Source organism: Chiloscyllium punctatum, chromosome 40, assembly GCF_047496795.1.
Source record: "Chiloscyllium punctatum isolate Juve2018m chromosome 40, sChiPun1.3, whole genome shotgun sequence".
NCBI classification, from domain to species: domain Eukaryota; kingdom Metazoa; phylum Chordata; class Chondrichthyes; order Orectolobiformes; family Hemiscylliidae; genus Chiloscyllium; species Chiloscyllium punctatum.
Window position 1 is genome coordinate 8423938 of NC_092778.1, and position 22213 is coordinate 8446150.

General features: G+C 38.6%; 1 protein-coding gene across 1 annotated transcript in view; it reads right to left on the bottom strand.

The window, feature by feature from the left end:
* lmf1 (lipase maturation factor 1) overlaps positions 1–22213 on the bottom strand; it is a 492498-nt gene that overhangs the window by 276701 nt on the left and 193584 nt on the right. Inside the window, exon 3 of the mRNA XM_072559267.1 lies at positions 15813–15878. Within this exon, the coding sequence (XP_072415368.1) occupies positions 15813–15878 (66 nt within the window). The remainder of the gene's footprint in view (positions 1–15812; positions 15879–22213) is intronic.

The window sequence follows — 22213 nt, forward strand, 5'->3', positions numbered from 1 at the left end:
TGGTGATATTTTAATAAATTAGAAATTAAAGAACATCATTCTGGTACATGCTCCTCAAATTAAGTTGCACACTTCAGTCCCATCTCCAACTTATTCTATACTTCTACTGCCAACTGCCCTGTACTCTCACTCTCAACTCATATACACATTGCTGGTCACCTGACGCTGCCCATCCTCATTGTGCCCAGTCTTCTCATAATAATTCAAAAGTGAACACATTTCCCATTTACTGGCTTGCTAGCAACATAATAGCATAACGTTCTCCGCAAGAAATATTCTTCAGAAAGAAAATCAATTTTTTTTTAAATCACTAGAAATTTTTTTCCCCAGACTGGTCGCAGCAGTATCCTGGAGGTCAACTTTCAACTCCTAAAGACATGATGACAATCCTCGAGAGGATAGCAATCCAACTAGGAGAAGATAGGAGAAAGACTATTTCGAAGTGGTGAAGCGATTCGTGACAGGGTATGACATTTTCACTGCAACAAGAACATGCTTGCTTTAAAGCAGAGTCTGGTATTATTGTAATATTGGAAGAATAAAAAAATCTAAACATAAAAAATACTGCATCCTTAGTCAACACGTGGATTGACAAAATAATAACTAGAAAAGACAGAAATGATTAGTGAGAGACACAGGATTTTAATCTAACAGGCCTGGAGAAAAGGTTGCATTCTAGCCAAACAAGTTCCAACATCCAATTTAAATGTAGTCAGTTTTCAGTATTTTTTTTTAAAACTGGGGCTACAGATTGCTCTTGACTGTCCTCTGAAATGGCCTTGCAAACCACTCAGTTCAAGGGCACCAAGGGTTGGGTAATGAATGCAGGCATCTTGTATCTACCCTGTCCGTAAGTATTTTGTAGATTTCAAACAGATCACCTGTCATACTTCAAAACTCTAATACATACAGGGTTCAAATCCTAGTAACAAATCCTAGTAACTCATTTGTTTGCTCTGTTCATAAATACTGACGGACCTGTTTGTGGCACTTTCGGTCCATAAAAGGTTGTCATAAATATTATAGAAATGTGCAAATAAATAGTAGTTATCACACTTTCATAAACCCCAAGGATTAAATCATAGAATTCTTTTATCATATCAAAATCTTTTATCTGGTTAAGGTTATTCAAGGCCTAACAAATGCTCGCAGACTTTAGCTCATTCTCTATGCCCAACCAAAAGTATCTTACAAATATCTAGTTTCATTATCGCTAAACTACTGGTACCTTTTTGACCCAGATTAATAAGTAACCCAGAAATGTCAGCAATAAGACTTTAACATATATATCTAAAGCCTGGCCCAATCCCAAGATATGCCTAGGTCTTTATTAACCTCATCAATAGACTCCCACAGTACCTATCAAACAAGTTACTAGACGCAGATGATGACATTGCAAGATAATTTTCATCCTCATGAAAATAATTGCCATATAATGAGTTTTCAATTACTCCCAAGGTCATAAAATAGTCACGACAGACTCCACTTCAGTGGTATTCTAGAGGAAAGACAAAGGGGATGATTGCATCTGTTAAGCAAAGCACAAAGGTTAATTGACGTGATGAAACAAGCTCCAAATGGCAAGAGTCTCTTCCATTCTGATCTTTATCAGCACAATTATCAGTTAGCAAGTGTGTAATTAGGGGTTACAGACATCACAGTTTATGAGTTCTTTTGTGTAAATTGGGAACCAAAGCAAATGTAAACATGTCAATCAAGGCTTTTATTTCAGGAATAGTCATACAATTTGCAGTCCCAAAGAGTTTTGTTAAAGGATTTTGTGCAGTATTCTCTCACAGGGGAAGATAAATTTTTTAATTGAAGTAATGTCATGTCTAATTTCAGTATAATGTGGAGGAGCTGGTGTTGGACTGGGGTGGACAAAGTTAAAAATCACACAACAACAGGTTGTAATCCAACAGGTTTAGTTGGAAGCACTAGCTTTCAGAGCGCCGCTCCTTCATCAGGTGGTTGTGCATTAAGACCATAAGACACGGAATTTATGGCAAAAGATGACAGTGTCATGCAAGTAAAATGATATATTCAACAACAATCGAGACTTGTTAAAGATATCATTTTACTTGCATGACACTGTAACCTTTTGCTATAAGTTCCGTGTCTTATGGTCCTACTCTACAACCACCTGAAGGAGCGGCGCTCTGAATGCAAGCGCTTCCAAATAAACCTGTTGCACTATGATCTGTTGTTGTGTGATTTTTAACTAATTACAGTACACAGTGCTGTTTGGATTAATTACTTGTACTGCAGAATAATTCATTAACACTTTTTGAGTACAGTTGGTTCTGCTATAATGTACGTTTCTTCAATGTGAATTCGCTTTAATGCAATTGAAGAATTTAGACCGTTACATGGAGAATGCAAACTTTCCTTACCTGTATTGACCATAATACACTTCCGATTCCATTCGTTTAAATGGTGCAGGTATCGCGTGATTTTCTTATAATGTGAGATCGAACAATAACGGAACTATCGTGTTATATCAGAACTAACTGTATTACTTATAGACCAGACATGATTCTGCAACTAGTAGCACTGCTCTTATGATCAGTTTTGTATCGGTAGAACAGTCTGCAGAAGCCCTCTGCCTTTATAAACTTGAAACCATGGTTCACCATTACATGGACTTCTCAAAATGACTTTTGAATACTGTGATATAGCTTTCCCAAAATTGATTCTTGGGCCTTAGCTTACAAAATTTGTGCGAGTTGAAACACAGCTCAACAAGCAGTTCATCCTTATAAAGTAAGAAAAAAAATAACAGGCAGAAATTGAAGGAATACGTGGAAATCAATGTGGAAATGGGACTGAAATAGGCGACTTACCTTGAGGAATATGTACCAGCACAGAATTATGTGCTATAAATTCTATTTTATTAAAATATTACAAGTTACATTATTTGCAGCACAGGAACAGATTTGTGTGCCAACCAGTCTTTATCACAGTATAAACTCGTTATGAACCATTTCCGATCCTATTTCATCAGATCTCCCGACCAAATTATTCTTCATTGCCTTTCAACCTCGTGTTTATCGAGCTTTCTCTAAATATACCTACACACATCAAAATTTTGGGTAAAGACATTTCTTCTTAATTTCCTTCTGGATTTATTGAAAGCTACCTTATATTTATGATGTAGAGACTGAACGTATCCACAAGTGGAAAAGTCTTTTTAGATCTACTCTATCTAACTCCTTTATAATCTTTAAGAACACCACCTGTGTCAGCTCCAGAGTCTTCTATTCAAGGCACAGTCATAGAGATGCATAGCACAGAAACAGACCCTTCGGTCAAACTTGTCCATGCCCACTGGATATCCTTAATGAATCCAATCCAATTTGCCAGCAACTGGCCCATATCTGTCTAAATCATAGAATCCCTCGTATGCAAAGAGGCCATTTTGGACCAACAGGTCCATGCTGACTCTGTGAAGAGTAACCCACTCTGACCCATTCCCCTACTCTATTACTAAACATTTCCCCTGACTAATGCACCTAACCTACACATCCCTGAACACTATGGGCAATTTATCATAGCCAATTCACCTATGCTGCACATCTTTGGGCAGGGCACCTGGAGGAAACCCACACACACACATGGGGAGAACATGCAAACTCCACACAGAGTCGCCCAAGGCTGGAATCAAGTCCAGGTTCCTGGCACTGTGAAGCAGCAGTGCTAACCACTGAGTCACTGTGACACCCCTTACCCACAAGTGGAAATCCTTCCTATTCATATACCCATCCAGATGCCTTCGAAATACTGTAATTGTACCAGCCTCCACCACTTCCTCTGACAGCTCATTCCATACACGCACCACCCTCTGCATGGAAATATTACCTTTTAGGTCCCTTTTAAATCTTTCCCTCTCATCTTAAACCTATGCCCTGTAGTTCTGGACTGCCCTGCCTATCCATGCCCCTCATGATTTTATAAACCTCTATAAGGTCACCCCTCAGCCTCTGATGCTCGAGGGAAAACAGCCCCAGCCTGTTCAGCTTCTCCCTATAGCTCAACTGTTCAACCTTGGCAACATCCTTGTAAATCTTTTCTGAACCCTTTCAAGTTTCACAACATCCTTCCTATAGGAGGATAACCAAACTGCACGCAATATTCCAAAAGTGGCCTTAACAATGTCATAACATGACCTCTCAACTCCTACACTCAATGCTCTGTCAAATAAAGGAAAGCAGACCAAACACCTTCTTATCTATCCTAAGATCTCTTTGTTCAGCAACACTCCCCCAGGACCTTACCATTAAGTGTATATGTCCTGCCCCAATTTGCCTTTCCAAACTCTTGCACCTCACATTTATCTAAATTAAACTCCATCTGCCGACGCTCCAGGGTAAACAGTCCCAGCCTATTCAATCTCTCCCTATAGTTCAAATCCTCTAACCCTGGCAACGTCCTTGTAAATCTTTTCTGAACTCTTTCAAGTTTCAAAATGTCTTTCCAATAGGAAGGAGACCAGAATTGCATGCAATATCCCAACAGTGGCCTAACAAATGTCCTCCCAACTCCTGTAATCAATACTTTGACCAATAAAGGAAAGCATACCAAACACCTTCTTCACTATCCTATCTACCTGCGACTCCACTTTCAAGGAACTATGAACCTGCACTCCAAGGTCTCTTTGTTCAGCAACACTCTCTAGGACCTTACCATTCAGTGTATAAACCCTGCTAAGATTTGTGTTCCCAAAATGCAGCACCTCACATTTATCTGAATTTAACTCCATCTGCCAATTCTCAGCCCATTGGCCCATCTGATCAAAATCCCGTTGCAATCTGAGGCAAACTTCTTTGCTGTCCTCTACACCTCCAATTTTGGTGTCATTGCAAACTTCCTAACTATACCTCTTCTGCTCACATCCAAATCATTTATATAAATGATGAAGGGGAAGCTGAGAGGTTTACAAAATTATGAGGGGCATGGATAGGATAAATAGACAAAGGTTTTTCCCTGGGATCGGGAAGCTCAGAACTAGAGGGCATAGGTTTAGGGTGAGAGGGGATGGATATAAAAGAGACTTAACAGGCAACTTTTTCACGCAGAGGGTGGTATGTGTATGGAATGAGCTGCCAGAGGAAGTAGTGGAGGCTAGTGCATTTAAAAGGCATTTGGATGGGTATATGAATACGAAGGGTTTGGAGGGATATGGGCCGGGTACTGGCACGTGGGACTAGATTGGGTTGGGATATCTGGTCGGCATGGATGGGTTGGACTAAAGGGTCTGTTTCCATGCTGTACTTCTCTATGACTCTATGCCACTCCTCGGCCCATTCGCCCCTCTGATCAAGATCCCATGGTACTCTAAGGTAACCTTCTCCGCTGTCCACTACATTTCTAATTTTGGTGTCATCTGCAAACTTACTAATCATACCTCATACGTTCACATCCAAATAATTTAAATAAATAACAAAAAGCAGTAGATAACCCTCCACCACCCCCTCTATCTTATATCTATGAGTATTCCATGTGATCTAACCTTCCTAACCAGTCTACCATGAGGAACACCTTACTGAAGTCCATATAGATCACGTCCTCAATTCTGCCTTCATCAATCCGGTTTGTTACTTCTTCAAAAAACTCAATTAAGTTTGTGAGACATGATTTCCCATGCACAAAGTCATGTTGACTATCCCTAATCAGTCGTTGCATTTCCAAATACATGTAAATTCTGTCCCTCAGGATTCCCTCCAACAACTTGCCCACCATCAATATCATGCTCACTGGTCTATAATTCCCTGGCTTTTCCTTGCCATCTTTCTTAAATAGTGGCACCATGTTAGCCAACCTCCAGTCTTCTGGCACCTCATCTGTCACTCTGTTCTCTTGAGTTCCAGACTGTTTAATATTCCTTGATATGTACCAGTCTGTCAGTTCCACAATTATTCAAGCTTATCAGGTTTCCAATCAAGTGACAGAAACTATACTGATTTTAGCAGGCTGTCCATGGCTGACAAGCTCCATTGAGGAAGCCAAGAGCAACAATCTTCCTGATCGAAGATACCAACCATTATGCACCAAACACACTGAAGAGAAAATATTGAAGTTTTCAGTTAATGCGCATTTCTTTAAAAAATTTTCTTTAAAATCACGTTTGTTCCCAATAGAAAACCATTTGTTAAGAAATATGTTATTTCATATCTGAACAGCAAAGACTCTGTCCTGCATTTAAAGTAGTGATTTCCCTTAAAAAAAATGATTAAAGAATATTCTGAATAAACTGTATGTTCAACACATGGGAATGATATTGATTGAAATTAGGTCCACTCCATCCCTCCCAAAGTAATATTCAACTTTAAAGCTTCATGATTGAAAAATATAAAGCACTTTCTACATAAATCTCATGGGCAGAGATCTCAATTTCCTACTGAAGTCTCTTTTTCACCAAAATAAATTTAATATATTTCAATACAATCTGTCAAGTAAAACTCCCCTTTATTTAAAATTTAACATTTTATTGCAAAACAGTTACTTGGATTTGGACCAAAGGAAATTGGCCAAGCGGGATAGGGAAGAACTACAAAACAGAGAAGCAATTAGGAACTGGAGATGGATGGATAAACACGTGGATGTCATCTGCAATCTGGCAAGTAACCTAGGTTGTTCAACTCACCACATCATCCTCCATTAGTTGGCAATTGGAAATTTCCAGTCTTGTTATGTAGGTAATAGAGACATGGAACAAATTAATATAAAGGAAATTCACACCACTGTCTTGCTGCATTTTATTGAACTCATTTTGAGAATGGTCCCATACATGTCCCACACGAGAGCGATTGGCTAACTCAACATCACAACATACCACCTACAGTAATCAAGAGAAAAGTCAAGATCATGGCAACAGGGACAGAGTTGTATAGGCACAATAGCTGAAGTCGTAGAAAACGCTGAGAACTCTCATAGAAAATGTAAACCAACATTTCAAGATCAACAAAGATCACATTCAAATTATTTTTGAAAATCATAAGATGTGTTATACTAGTCTAAATAATCTGTTTGAAAGACAGTCGGAATTTTTAAAAGGCAGTAGAGAATGATTCACAGCTGACCGCATCACAGATTAATCAGGATAGCATCTTAGATAGCTCCAAAGAAAGGTCATTAACCTGATACATTTACGCTGTTTCTCTCTCCACAGATGCTGCCTGACTTGTTGAGTATTTGTTTATAGCATTTTGTTTCCTATTTCAGTGTTCCAGCATTACAGGATGCTGCTTTTACAACCTTGTCGGATTTTTGTATACAGATTTGCAGCTGTATTTGTTAACATGACAGCCCACGGCACTTCAGACAAATAGTTACATGCTCTGATCTTGGAGGCTCCAAGCTCCTTGCAGTAGTCAAGGCTGCTCAAGTTGAAATACTCAGGATTGTGAATAGTGAAAGCTCAATTAATTCTTAATTATAAAAAATCAATTAAGGCTAATTTAACTAATGGAAAGACTAGCAGGTGTAAGTTAATTTATCAGAAACTTCTGTATCATTTCACTAATTGGTCAATTGTTCTGCTTTGTAAAGTTAACATTCACCATGTAATGTCCGTTGTCCACAAATCAGCTTCAATGTGACTGAAAATGGTACTTCAAAATGAACCCTGAGAAAAGATAACTCCAGATTGTTTTTGTGCGATTCAAGAAATCACCTAACACAGAAGACATTAGATGTTTCTTTTCCATAACTCATTCATGGGATGAGGACATCACTAGCAAGGCCAGCATTTATTGCCCCTCCCAGAAGGTAGTTAAGAGTTGACCACATTCTGGAGTCACATGTAGTCCAGACCAGATAAGGATTAAGGTTTCATTCCCTAAAGAAGATGAGTCAACCAGATGGGTTTTTCCAACAATTGACAATGGGTTCTCATTAGACTCTCAATTCCAGATTTAATTTTATGAGGACGCACTTCTCAGTCTAAGGAATTTCTACACATGACCTGGATTGGTCTTCAATGTTAAGGGAGTTCCTCCCTCTTAGAGGCAGCAAATAAAATGATGCTTTATCACATTGTGGGTGCAGTGTCACGATTAGAAAGAAGATTGGAGTTCTCTCCAATGACATAATTAATGTTTAAATTTCAGCCATCATGGTCTGAATAGATTTTGTGTGTTTGATATATTGTTGTTTGTGGAGCTTACTGTGTGCACTCGGCCACCCCATTTATTTATTTCCACAATGACACTTCCTACTCCATATAGCTAGGCATCACCCTTGACAGAACACTGAGGAACATAAAGCCCCTCATTAGGTTTTGATTTTTTTTCTGCAGTCATAAAGCAACCTCACATTCATTTGTTTAAAGCTGCATGAGTATAGATTTCAATATTGAGATAAAACAGGAGGTTGAACCATCATTTCAAACATCAATCTTGTTCCTGACTATCACAGATGTTTGTTGATAGCATTGGGCTATGTGCTGAAGATGATGAGAATTTTGTTATAATTCACTCACAGGATGTGAGTATCACTGGATGGGCCAGCTACCGGGGAGGGGGAATTTACTACCACCAAAGTTGTTAGGGAGTTCCAGGATTTGACCCAGAGCAATAAAGAATCAGTGATATGGTTCCATGTCAAGTGATATGGCACTTGGAGGACAATATACAGCTGGTGTTTTCATGAATTTTCCGCCCTTGTACTTCTAGGTGGTTGAGGTCATGGGTTTGGAAAGTGCTGGTGGAGGAGCATTGGTAAGTTACATATTACAGATGAAACACACTGCAGCTACTGTGCATTGGTAATCAAGGGAGTGAATATTGAAGGTGGAGGATTGCATGCCAATTGAGCATTCCTGTTGAAGGGCTTATTCTCCTGCTCCTTGGATACTGCCTGATATGCTGTGCTTTTCCAGCACCACACTTTTTGACTCTGCCAATCAAGCAATCTGCTTTGTCCTGGAAGGTGTCACATGTTTGAATGTTGTTGAAGCTGCAATTATTAAAGCATGTGGAGAGTCTTGATGTTTGCATTGTAGGTAGCAGACAGGCTTTGAAGACACTGGGGAGGAGTTATTCAGAAGAGAATTCCTAGTCTTTGACCTACTTGAAGATACAATAGTTTTATGACTAGTCTAGTTCAGTTCTGTTCAATGGTAACACCGAGTATTTGCTAGTGGAGGACTCAGTGATGGCAATGCCATTGAACGACAAAGGATGATGGTTAGATTCTCTCGTTGGAAATCATCATTTTATGGCACTTGCAAGGTATGAATATTACTTTTCACTTATCAGCCCAAACTTGCATGATGCTCAGGGCTTACTACATATGGACAGAGGCTGTTTTAGTATCTGAGAAGTTGCAAATGATGCTGAGCATTGTGCTCTCATTAGTGAATAGCCCCACTTCTGATTTTATGATGAAGGATAAGTCATTGATTAAGCAACTGAACATGGTTAGGCCGAGGACATTACCTGTGGAATTTTTGCAGTGATGTGCTGGAGCTGAAATGATTAACAACAACCATCTTATTTGTGCTACAACTAATATGACTGACTTCTGCAGAACTGGAGAAAAGTACTGAAAGATAAGAGAATGAAACTTTGCTCCAAAGTCCCAGTATATGGACTATCAGTTCTAACCAAGGAAAGAAGATCAATGTGAATGTAAGAACATTATAGGGAAGACCTGGAGAAAATAAGAAGCTTCAAGTACTTTGGATAAGAGAGTTGAAAATTAAGCTAAAGGTTAGCTGGTTGGAGTAACTGGATGAAAAGGGGTGGAGTCTTATGTGATGGAAAAATACCACTGAAACTGAAAGGATGAGACTCTGGATTAGTGGTGCTGGAAGAGCAGAGCAGTTCAGGCAGCATCTGAGGAGCAGTAAAATTGACATTTCGGGCAAACGCCCTTCATCAGGAATAATGGAATCTGCGAGTCAAGACCAATTGAAACTTCAGGTGAGTTTACCCGAGTGTGTATGGTTGGACCAAACCGTTGAGCCAAAATTAAAAATGGAATAAAATATACTGATCAAGTTGAAAAAAGGTAGACACACACATTAAGTCCCTATTTATTCCTGATGAAGGACTTTTGCCCGAAACGTCGATTTTACTGCTCCCGGGATGCTGTCTGAACTGCTGTGCTCTTCCAGCACCACTAATCCAGAATCTGGTTTCCAGCATCTGCAGTCATTGTTTTTACCTGAAAGGATGAGACTACAAGTCAGCTGTAGAGATTGACATATTTATAGAGTGCAAAAACCTGGAAAACAACAAGGAGAGAGAAAAGAAGATTGGATACGAATAAAATGCAGATACAGAGACAGTGGTGTGAAATGACAAGAAAGGACAGGGTCAGTGAAATTTGCATAAGTATCAAAATGTAACTGAAAAAATTGAAATAGTATGGCCACCTGTCACAGAAAGAGAGAAGTAGTGAAATAAGTGATGAAGATAGAAGGAAAAGGAGATGTTTGGAATGAAAAGTCCCCTTCTGTGCCATAAGACCTCTGGGATTCTGTGAAGACCTGAGACCAAACGGAGAATGTACTAGTGAGAGACTTAAATGCAGCAGGATCGGAAGAATGGCTGCCTGACAGGAAATGGTGGAGGAGAGTAACAAACATCCTGTCAAGTGTCCTCTCCCTTCAAATGAACTCCTCCCTTTCTTTTCTGCATTTTGCAAGGAAAATGGATTTATTGCTGATATTTTATTCAAACTGTAAAGTAAGTCAGGCCAAGGTCTTATTCAACATTCAAATGTTGTTGATGGAAAGTGGTGACTGATTAAAACTAAACTGAATCAATGTGGAAATAAACTGATGATTTATCTATTATGCGACAACTCTATTTCATGCTGTGTTTTATCGTGTTCATCCTCCCTATGGATGCCATTACTCCTATAAGGTTGTACAAAGGGTCAAACATGACTATTTTAAGGGAATACAACAAAAAACTGAACTTGCTGGTTAATCTACAATTAAAGTTTGACCATATTAAAGGAATCATTTCATTACAAACTTTCCCCACACATTAGGACAGAACTGTCACAATACAAAAGTTATGAACAAAAATTGAGTCCCTAACTTTTCTTACAGGTTACTTGTATTGTAATGGTTTGCATTGATGCAAAGCCAAAGCTCCTTCACATCAACACTAAATGGTTTGCAAAACTGGAGAGTGAAGTTGCTTGAATTAAATTCTGGCAAGCAGCGTGAGACCACTTCAAGGAGGTAGTTTCACACTGCAGTCAGAGCAAACACAACTTTTAAAAAGTTCCAGAGCTATCTAATGTAAAGATTTAACCTTTTGAATTCTGGCAAACAAAATAAAGACTTGCATTTGTGCAGTACGTTATTAACTTGTCTCAAAAAGGATCTCAAAGCATCACATTAATGACGCACTGGAAAAGAGATAGTAATTATTGCTCTATTGGAAAACCCAGCAGCTGTTTTGTACACAGCAAAATCCCATTAACACCAATAAGATGAATAACCAATCAACACATTGTTAGATTGTTAGGTATGTTGAGACTGGAATAATGCCTTAGGATATGCGAGAATCTTGTGTTTTTCTATGAATAATGTGGTGAGATTGTGAATTTCACCGGAATCCATCAAATGAGTGTTTGCTTGGACTCACACAAAAATGAAACCTCCAAAAAGGTACTTTCTCAGTACCACGCTCAAGCACTAGCCCAGTTTAGGTGCTCAAGGCTTACAGTAGAGCTCAAATTCACAATATCTGACTCTGTAAAAAGAGCGCTACAAACTGTTTGAAAGTAACAGACTGGCTGGAAATTACTTCAACAATATTAATAAATATTTATACATTTAGCAAACATTTGGAAGGTAGCGTGTAGAATGATCCAAAATAAATGTGTACATACAACTCCAATGTGCCACATCCAAACGCACCACAAAGCTAGAAGCATTTCCATAATCAGTTCTCATTCATTCTAAGGGAATGGCAGGTAAATCTGTACCTGTATCTAGTACTTCATGGTATTATTACATTACTTCAAAAACAGAAAACTTAAGGCAACTGAGAAAAAGCACAGAAAAAAAACCTATATTTGTCACAATATCTCAATATCCAAACCTACAGAATAAAGAAATATTGAGGAAAAATTACAAGTCTGTGATTTAAAAGGTCAATCAATTGTTTATTGTCTAATATGCCAAGAAGTCCTCTGTTTCAATGGATACTGCGAGTCAAGACCAATTGAAATTTCAGGTGAGTTTACCCGACTGTGTATGGTTGGACCAAACCGTTGAGCCAAAATTAAAAATGGAATAAAATATACAAATAAAGTTGAAAAAAGGTAGACACACACATTAAGTCCCTATTTTTAAATTCATTTGTTGCTTTTTTATTACTATTCTCAAATGTTTATAAAACATAATTATTCAGGGAACAAAGTTAATACAGTACAGAGAAAGAACTAGAAAAATAAACTTTCAAAAATGTAAAAATTAAGTCCATTCAAAAAAGAATTATTAAACCATATTTAAATTCTTGAAAACCCTTGTTAAATTGTGAACATTTTTTGTGGCTGTGAAAAAGAACTCTACCTTGGGGGATGGAGACAGAAACTTATCTTACAAATCACATTTTGCAGACAGCTTAAAAAAATATCAGGCAACCTTTTCAGAACACTTACAATGGAAAAGTTACAATCAGAAATGTCAAGTTGGAGACAAATGAATTGTCTTATGATCTCAAATGAAATAACAGCTGACGACTAAAAGAATGTGGGGGAATTGATCTAATGTGCAAAACACTAAAACATCACTTACCTTTTCTCCAGTCATGTAGGAGTTAGGAACAAACACTTTGAGTTGATCACAAATTCATGAAATGTGTGACAGACATCAGTTTGAAAGAGCTATTTTAACTCAAATTAGATAAATGTTTTCTTCCATGTTTCACAGTTGCCCTTTTGATCAGCTCTTTTCTAATTTGAGAAGAAACTGATAATTTTCAAAATTGCGATCAGTGCTTCAAGCATATATCTGAGAGCCAATAATGCAAAATTATACTTTATCTAACTCAAGAGCAACTTGAGCAGCATGTCAAACACTTGATGTGGTGTAATTGGAGTAGAAGACTTTATCTGTCAAAGCAGTCCAAGGCTTTGCTCACAAAAAAGTGTGTTTAAGCATTAGTAATTATCTGCAAGAAGCCCGTGTCTGAATGTTCAATAAATAGATAGTGAATATTCCTGAGACTAATTGCAGCTTTGTCTTCCTATAATCTTGCCATGATAAAACATGGAGCCAGAATACAAACATGGAGCTGTTACCAATCTAGCACCATTTATAAATGGAATACAAGTTCAAAAGGAGAAAAAAGAGTAGATTGACACACACATTGAGGCCTTTCATGTATTCTGCGAAAGGATATCACCCTTATGTAACGATTTTACAGTTTGTGTGTTGTGTTTAATGATTGTTGCAGCAAGTCTTTCTGTAAATATTTGCACAGAATTCAATAACTATTTAGCTAGCTTTGTAGTAAATGCCTTTGGCATATAAGTATCACAGTGTGGAATTGATAAAAGGGATGATAAATAGAAGAAGCATTTTTAAATAGAAAGCAAAATACTTCATTTGGATTTTCTTTGTGATGCTTTTGTTGGTTTGGACCCCCAAAAGCATAACTTGTACAACTGGAGCTTTTATATCCTAATTTTATTTTAAACTAATAATGAACATATTATGCAAAAGTATCAACTCATCATTTATAGTTAAACTTTGATCAAGCTTCAGTCATGAACACAATTAATCCTACTGGGCTGTCAAAAACCAACTCAGCGAGTTTATACTGAACATAAGTGAAAAGAAAGAAGGTTGTATGTATGTCAGGTCCATAAAAGATGTTGACATGTTTGATGCAGCCAAGAGAAAGTTTGGCACTGAAGTGATTAGAGCATGGCATTTAATTTTGCTGGCTGGAGCAGGGACAAGCAATGTTGTAACTGTGAAGCAAACTGAACTTGATGATGGAGCAAAAATGGGAAAGGAAGATGAGCTTGGGCAAAAATAAGGCAAGGCTCCATACTTGTGAACATCAACATACAAATGTCAGCATGCGCAAGAGTTGAAGATAATATCTTAGTGTGTCATTAAACTAGAGAGACTGTTTGCCAATAAAATCCTACTGTCAATAAAGCAGTTGGAGACTTTGGATCAGTGAAAGAGGCAGAGGAGGATGCCATCAATATACATGAGTAAGTGGAACCCAAATGCCACACCTCTTCATAATATTACCATAGGATACTAGTAAATGAAGAGGAGACAGATTAAATTTGGACCTATGGGTATATCGAAGGTGAATATGTCAGTAAAAAAAGAGTCAAAGCATCCCAGAATTGTAATGGCACAAAAGGAAGCCATTTAAATGATCATCATTAGCAAATGCCAATCTCCCCTGTATCCTAGCACTCTATTTCATTCCAACTAATCATCCAATGCCCTCTTGAATGCCTCCACTGAACCTGCCTCCACCAAATTTTCAGGCAGTGCTCGATCAGATCTCCTCTCAGCCGCCTTCAGTCCAAGGAGAACAGTCTCAGCTTATTCGATCTATTCTTATAGCTGAAGTTTCTCAGTCCTGGAAGCTTTCTTATAAACTGCTTCTACACATCTCCAATGCATTTGCAGTCACCAAAACTATATACAAAATAATCCAGGTCTGATAAATGACTTATACAAGTTCAATACCCTCTTTTCTCTTATACTCTATGCCGCATTACACTGTATGTTTTATTACCTACTCTTTCCACTTGCCCTGCCACCTTCAATAATGTGTACACCTAAATGCCCAGGTCCTTCTGTTTCTGCACCCCCTTTAGAATTGTATCCCCTACACCTCTCTTCATCGAACCTTAACTGCCACCTGTCTATTCCACCAATTTGTCAATGTCTAATCTCCAAAAGTTCCACACTATCCGCCTCACAATTTAAAACTTTCAAGTTTTGTGTCATCTGCAAACTTTGAAATTGTTCTTTCCCAACAAAATTGAAATCATTAATATGTTTATTAGGACAAGCAAGGGTTTCAATATTGACCACTGGGGAACTCCACGATAAACTTCCTCCAACCCAAAATATATTAATTGACTATTACTCTGTGTCCTATCATTCAGCCAGTTTTATAAACCTACATTGCTGCTGTCCATTTTATATCATGATCTATAACGTTCCTCTTAAGTCTATTGAGTGGCACTATATCAAATGCCTTCTGGAAATTTATGTATACTACGTCAACAACATTACTAACTTTGAAGCTGTTACTTCTTCAAAAACTCCAGAAAGTTAGTTAAACATGATTTCCCATTCAGGAATCCATGCTGACTCTTCCTAATCAACCTAATGTTTTCAATGTGGCTGCCAATCCTATCATGAATAATTGTTTCCAAAAGCTTCCCACCTCCAAAGTCAAATTAACTAGTCACTAATAAACTAACAAAGTGAGGAGACAGAGTGTAATACCATGGAGGTAGGCAGATGGGAATGTTGGAAAATGATATCATGGTCAACTAAAAGGTTAAGAACGTTAAGACAGACAGATAATATTATAGCTACAGAACATGTATACCTTTTAAGGTGCTGCTGGTCCTGCTGTGTGTTCCCAACATTCGCTGCTTTTGATTTCAGAATTCTTTTGAACTTTACTAAATAAGCACAGGCATGGTCCACACAATACCAGTGAAGAATGAAGAATCTGTTTCTATCGAGTTTGTAGTTCACATTCATACCATACAAGAATCAGCAAATTATTAGACACAGATCAATCCTAAAACAACTTACTTCAATGAAATACCTCGTGCTGCAGTGTACATACCTCATAATGGTAGTTCATACAGGTCAGGTCCTTCCAACACCGATCTCCACGAATTTTAATCAGTCCCTGTCGATAAAGACCACGAGCATTCAGATTACAATTAAACACTGAGGCAGGAAGCATATTTAAAAAACTAATTCAAAATTGGCACAGCATTTCAACACTATAAAACTGTAGCAGTACATACTGGTCTAAATCTTGAGGTATGCTTGAGTAAGACTGCGCTCAATTAAAGGGTTCTGATGACAACAAATGAAACTCGAGAGGTTTGGACCCCTTGTCAGAATGACTAAATCAGGCTACACCCGCCACCTTCTCCCTGTTGCTGGGAATGCTTTGTTTTTATTACTTTTCCAACATTAAAACATTACAAATTGTATTCCTTATCGCTCTTGGAAAGTAATTCAAATTACAGCATACCTTACAAAATATTGCAGTCACATTAACAGCCATGCATACAAAACATTTTTCGACAGTGTACTTGAGATTATTTACAGGAGTGTAGATTTCATTTTTGGTGCAATGCCATCCTTCATTGATCTCATTGATATATATTGCATTAGCATAGTGATTGCTTCCATAACTAAGAAATTTAAATCTGCCACTGCTTTAAAACGTGTAACAATAAATAACCTAGAAGGAATCTATGCCCCTTGATTATAGAATTGCTTTGAAATTTGGAACTTGTATTTTATCTTCCATTATGTCTTCACAAAATTTAGGTTCAAACACTACTATCATAAGAAAGGTATAATATATACACAAGAAGACAAGACAGCTGAATTACAACAACAGCAATATGCATGTTAGTCGCATCTTTAAAACAGCAAAACATCCCATGTTTTTAGATAAATGTTATGAAGTAAAATTTGAGACTAAGTCACAAAAGAAATATTAGATCAGGACTTGGTCAAAGGGCTAAGTTTTAAGGAATATCTTCAAGAAGAATAGAAGAAGAAAGGTGAAGAGGCCGAAAGGAAGAATCCCAGAATTCAGCAGGTGAAGGCACAATAATTAATGGTGGAACAGAGAAGATCAGGAGTGTACAAAAGGCCAGAGTTGGAGTAGCATTAAGATCTCAGAAGAGGATTGGAAATGATTCATCGTCAACTGTTCCTCAACTCAAAGATGGTGCCCATCCAGGGTTACAAATTTCTGATATAAGTCTTCCTTTAACCGAATGACTGATCTTTGACAGCATGACAGTCTCACGATAGTGAGATGTGGAGTACAGCACTCCCTCTAAAACATGACGGTTGTGTTCTTGTGCAACCCTGCATTATAGAAAAATTGCACTTTAGAAACAACTCTTAAAGTGTTGGCGATGTAATCACGCATCAGCCAACACACACTTTAAATGTTTGCGCTTTAGAAACAGTGTCCCCGATTCATCAATCATTTTACAGTCAACATGTGTTAACAAGACACACATTATAGCAGAACGACATATTCAAGATTTGCTTCAATGCTGTAAATGCAGACTCGCTCCGGTGTCTTTGAAGCATATTCTTTGACCATCTGAAGGCTAAGAAAATAGAATCTAGCAAGAGAGATCATGTTAGTGATCCAAACACAACACCCAATCCATTGCAGTTAATTTTTCAAAATTCTTACCTGAATGTTGCGAAGCCAGCTTAAAGAAGAACATGAACATTTGTTTGACGGTCATTCTATTGAATCTAGGAGATGTAGGTGGAGGCAATGCTGATGGAATTTCTCTAGCACTCTTATATGTTGCTGACACACTGTCTATGTCTCCCTGCAGCACAGGGACATGTTGATGATGACTGCTCTGTGAAACAGGATATTTATTGCCTTGTGAAGACTTTTGTTGTCAAACACTCACTCTTGTAGTTTATAGAAATTTGGGCTGGCTCAGCTGACCCAGTGTTGGATCTCTTAGTTTATGTTGGTCTTTCGATAGAGGTGCTACCAAGGTATAGGAGATGCTCAAAATGTTCCAGAGTCTCTCCATCCATGTGAATGGGAGGTGAAATACTTGGAAGGCCATGAATGGATTGATATAAATTTTGTCTTTGCAACACTCAAGGACAGGTTGAATTTCATGTTTGTAGAAATAAAGAGATCAAAAATGGCTTGCAAGTCTGAAGGAACGACAGCAATGACCCTGCAGTTTTGCAAAATGTAGTTCATATATGTCATTTTAGTTTGGGCACAGTGGCAACTGAAGTTAAAGATTTTTCCATTTGGGATTTACTTCAAGCTCACTTCAGAGGCTGATTGATCTTTTATAGATGAATGGTTACTGACTGGGAATTTGTAAATAGTATTAGGGCTACTGCACAAATATATGTGACACGAGTCCAGACTTCAGAACAAAGAACAATACATCACAGGAACAGGTCCCTGGGTCCACCAAGCCTGCACCAATTCCTAATTTTATTTAGATCTGGTACTTATTATCCATTCACTGTTTCTATCCTTCTGTTAACCTCCTTTTCATGTGTCAACCAAGATATGCTTTAAACATTACTAACATGCCTGTTTCCACCACCTCCACTTACAATGTGTTCCAGACACCCACCACCTTGTGTGTGAAATATTTTCCTTGCACTTCTCCCCTAAACTGTCCCCCTCTCACCTTGAACCTGTGCCTTCCACACTGAGAAAAAGCCTCTGACTCTCCACCCTATTTATGCCTCTCATAATTTTGTAGACGTCTATCATCCTCAGTCTTTCCAGTGAAAACAATCCAGGTTTATCCAACCTCTCCTCATACTTAAAACCCTCCAGACCAGGCAACATCCTGGTAAACCTTCTCTGCATCCTTTCGAAAGCATCCACCACCAAAGCATCTGGTGATGCGAAGACCAGAACAGCATGCATCACTCCTAACTAAAGTTTCATACAGTTGCAACGTAGCTTGCCAACTTTTACATTCAATGCCCCAGCAGACTAAAGGAAGCGCGCTGTATGCCTTCTTGACCACCTTATCCAATAATTTTGGAGGCACTTGTTTCAGACTTCTCACTCTAATACTGGTGCAGACATTTTGTAGAGAAGCAACTGTAGAATTGTGATGAACTTTCTTGGACATACAAAGCATTGGACACAATCCACAGAGTGTCACAATTCACCAAGTTCAGTTCTGCGGCCAGGTCACTAAATGTAATGAAAAGTCCCTGGTGCTATTCTCAACATTTGTTTTGAATTTGTCTTGCAACCAATACAATGTTAGAGTTTCCTCTGAAAGGTGTAAAGTGACAATATGTTATAGAAAGTGGCCAATTTTGGAGAATAATACATGTCAGGATTTTCCCTTCTATGAACGAGGAGGAGAAACCTCAATGGTTCACGTAGAATAATTCCTATCCTTCTTGGAATTTAGATTTAATTGTTATATTACATAAATCATAGCAGAGTGGTGAGATCTTTTCCTCCAAATCTGTATGACGTCTGCAAAGAGTCTTCATTTGTGCAAAGGTTGGCCAGTTTGAAAATCCCAGCTGGTACCATCAGGACCACAGGCTTTGCTTTTTTTTAATTCCATGTGATTGCTTGTTATAGCTCTCCCATCAATGATGCCCATTAATCCTACAACAGAGGACTGGGGGATAGTTTGGAAAATATGAGCTGTCACTTTGGATTCACAATTGAGAAGTTGTTCAAAATGCTCTTCCGAGCATTGATGGATGTGTTCATACTTTTCTGGATTTGGATGAGCTCAGGTTTATGAAGAATTCCAAATGGGTCAGCCAGGAATAGATTAGAAAAGTCAAGTCTACAAGTAACTAAAACAGTAACATCAATAGATGAGCTGTGGCAGAATTGGAGTCAGATGGCATTACAAAGGTGAACGTTGGTCTCAAAGCCTTGAGAAATATCACCAGCAATGTCTCCACAAAGCCAATGGCAGGATAGGTGCTTTAATACCAGTATTTTCTCTCAAGCCAACATCCCCAGAAATAAGGCCCTTGTTCAGTCCATTCAACTTCAATGGGCGGACCATATAATCCTCATGTCTGATACAAGACAACCAAAACAAACTCTGTGCTCCACCACGTTCCATCATGGACAGCAGAGAAAATGTATCAAGGGTATCCTCTAAGCTACCTAAAAAATGCAGTATGCCACGAACACACGGGAATCTTTTGCCCAAGATCATCCACAAAGAAACATGGGGCCAAACATCTCAAACAGCAGAAGGAGCATCTGAAAACCTGAGCAAACCATCCACCTCTTCAAACATCATCTACTCCACCTGTGGCAGAATATGCAAATCCAACGTGAAACTGTTTAGTCACCTCTGCCCAACACAACTAGGTTGAAAGGAAGTCATCTTTGGTCTCAAGGAACTGCCTAAGAAGGAAGTAGGTAGGTTTAGTCCAGATTTGTATATGAAAATTCACCACAGGGTCAAATGGGACCCAAGGATGTGAATGATATGGGTCAACCTCAGATAGCAGCCCGGAAGAAGGACAAAATCATGTGATGGCGAATAGAAGTCATGACAAATAGAATGCAATAGTTTTAAATGAACTGCAGATGACAATAATTAGGATGCAGAGTCATTAATATTCTGGCACAACATAAGGTGCAATTTCCCAAGCCAGAAAATGAACATAACTGAAGTGCAACAGGGGCATTGAACAACGATAACAAGCAGTCGTAAATATTTCTCAGATATGTTTAAATGGGTAGAACACCCACCTGACACTGAAGGCTATGTGTTCAAAACCCAACAACCTGAGTACATAACCCAGCTTGGAATTCCAGTGTGATCCTGAGGGAGTGTTGCACTTTCAGGGGTGCCATCTTTCGTATCAAAATCAAAATCACACTCTACCTGTCCTCCCAGATGAATGAAAGGGATCCACTGGTTCTATTTAACGGAGAACAGGGAAGTTCTCCCCAGTATACTGATAATGATACTGCCATTTTTAAGTTATTCGATAGAACACAGTGTACGGAAACAGGTCTTTCAGCTCAACTGCAGCCATGCTCCAAACAAGCCTATGAGGATATCCACCTATTCTTTTGTCCCCCAGGTAATCTATCTAGTTTCTCCTTTCTATTAGTGCTGATTTATTACCCTAAATTTTAGACTCTGCACAACAGCATCAAGTATAGGAGTTGGGAGGTAATGTTGCGGCTGTACAGGACATTGTTTAGGCCACTTTTGGAATATAGTGTGCAATTCTGGTCTCCCCACTATTTGAAGGGCATTGTGAAACTTGAAAGGGTTCAGAAAAGATTTACAATGGTGCTGCCAGAGTTGGAGGGCTTGAACTACAGGAAGAGACTGAATAGGCTGGGGCTATCTTCCCTAGAGCATCGGAGGCTGAGGGGTAAACTTATAGAGGTTTATAAAATCCTGAGGGGCATGGATAGGTTAATATAGACCAGATCTTTTCCCTGGGATGGGCAGTTCAGAACTAGAGGACATTTGTTTAGGGTAAGTGGGGAAAGATTTAAAAGGGACTGAAGGGGCAATATTTTCATGCAGAGAGTGGTGCATGTGTGGAAAGAGCTACCAGAGGAAATGGTGGATGCTGGTACATTTACAACATTTAAAAGGCAGCTGGTTGGGTATATGAATAGGAAGGATTTAGGGGGATATGGACAGGGTGCTGGCAAATGGGACTACATTAGTTTAGGATATCTGGTCAGCATGAATGAGTTGGACCAAAGGGTTTGTTTCAATGCTGCATATCTCTAAGTGAAAACAACACGTTCAAGTCTATCTTATCAAACATCTTTACAATTGTAAAGATCTTCATTAGGACACTGTTCAGTCTTCCCTTTTTAAGAGAAAAGATATTCAGCCTGTTCAGTTTTTCCTAGTATTATATCATCCTAGTTCTACTATGACCTGATATGAAGCTGATAAAATGTATGTACGCATCTGTAACTGATCAAATATGAGTATATACTTTGAGGGAGTGAGTAATGAAAAAAGGCTATTACCTTTCTTGCATTTGAATTTCAAAATAAGTGCAGGATAACATTTCCAACCCACTGAGCTGTGCCAAAGCTCATAAAAAGTTGGATTAAATTTCTTCATCATCGCAAATAATAAAGGAGCCAGTGGCCCACAACAACAAAGACACCTGGATCATGGTAATACTACTGACAGGAAGATACACAATCAGATTGCATGGGCCTGGAGCTATGCAGCTTGTCGTGGATCTTTGAAGTGCAGGCCGATTCTGTTTAGAATTACAATGCAACAGACCAAAGAAGGCATCAGTAGTCAGAAAGATCTGATCGAATCTCAGCCTTTTCCTTCTAAGATTACAGGGATATCTCTCGAGGTGATCTCAGAGGAATTCAGGATACATACTGCCAAAGCTGTCACCAGGAGGGAAGACTGAACGTTATAGAAAAGCATGCAGAAGAATGCAAAGGAAGACAGCTGATATGAATGTTAGATTATCTTG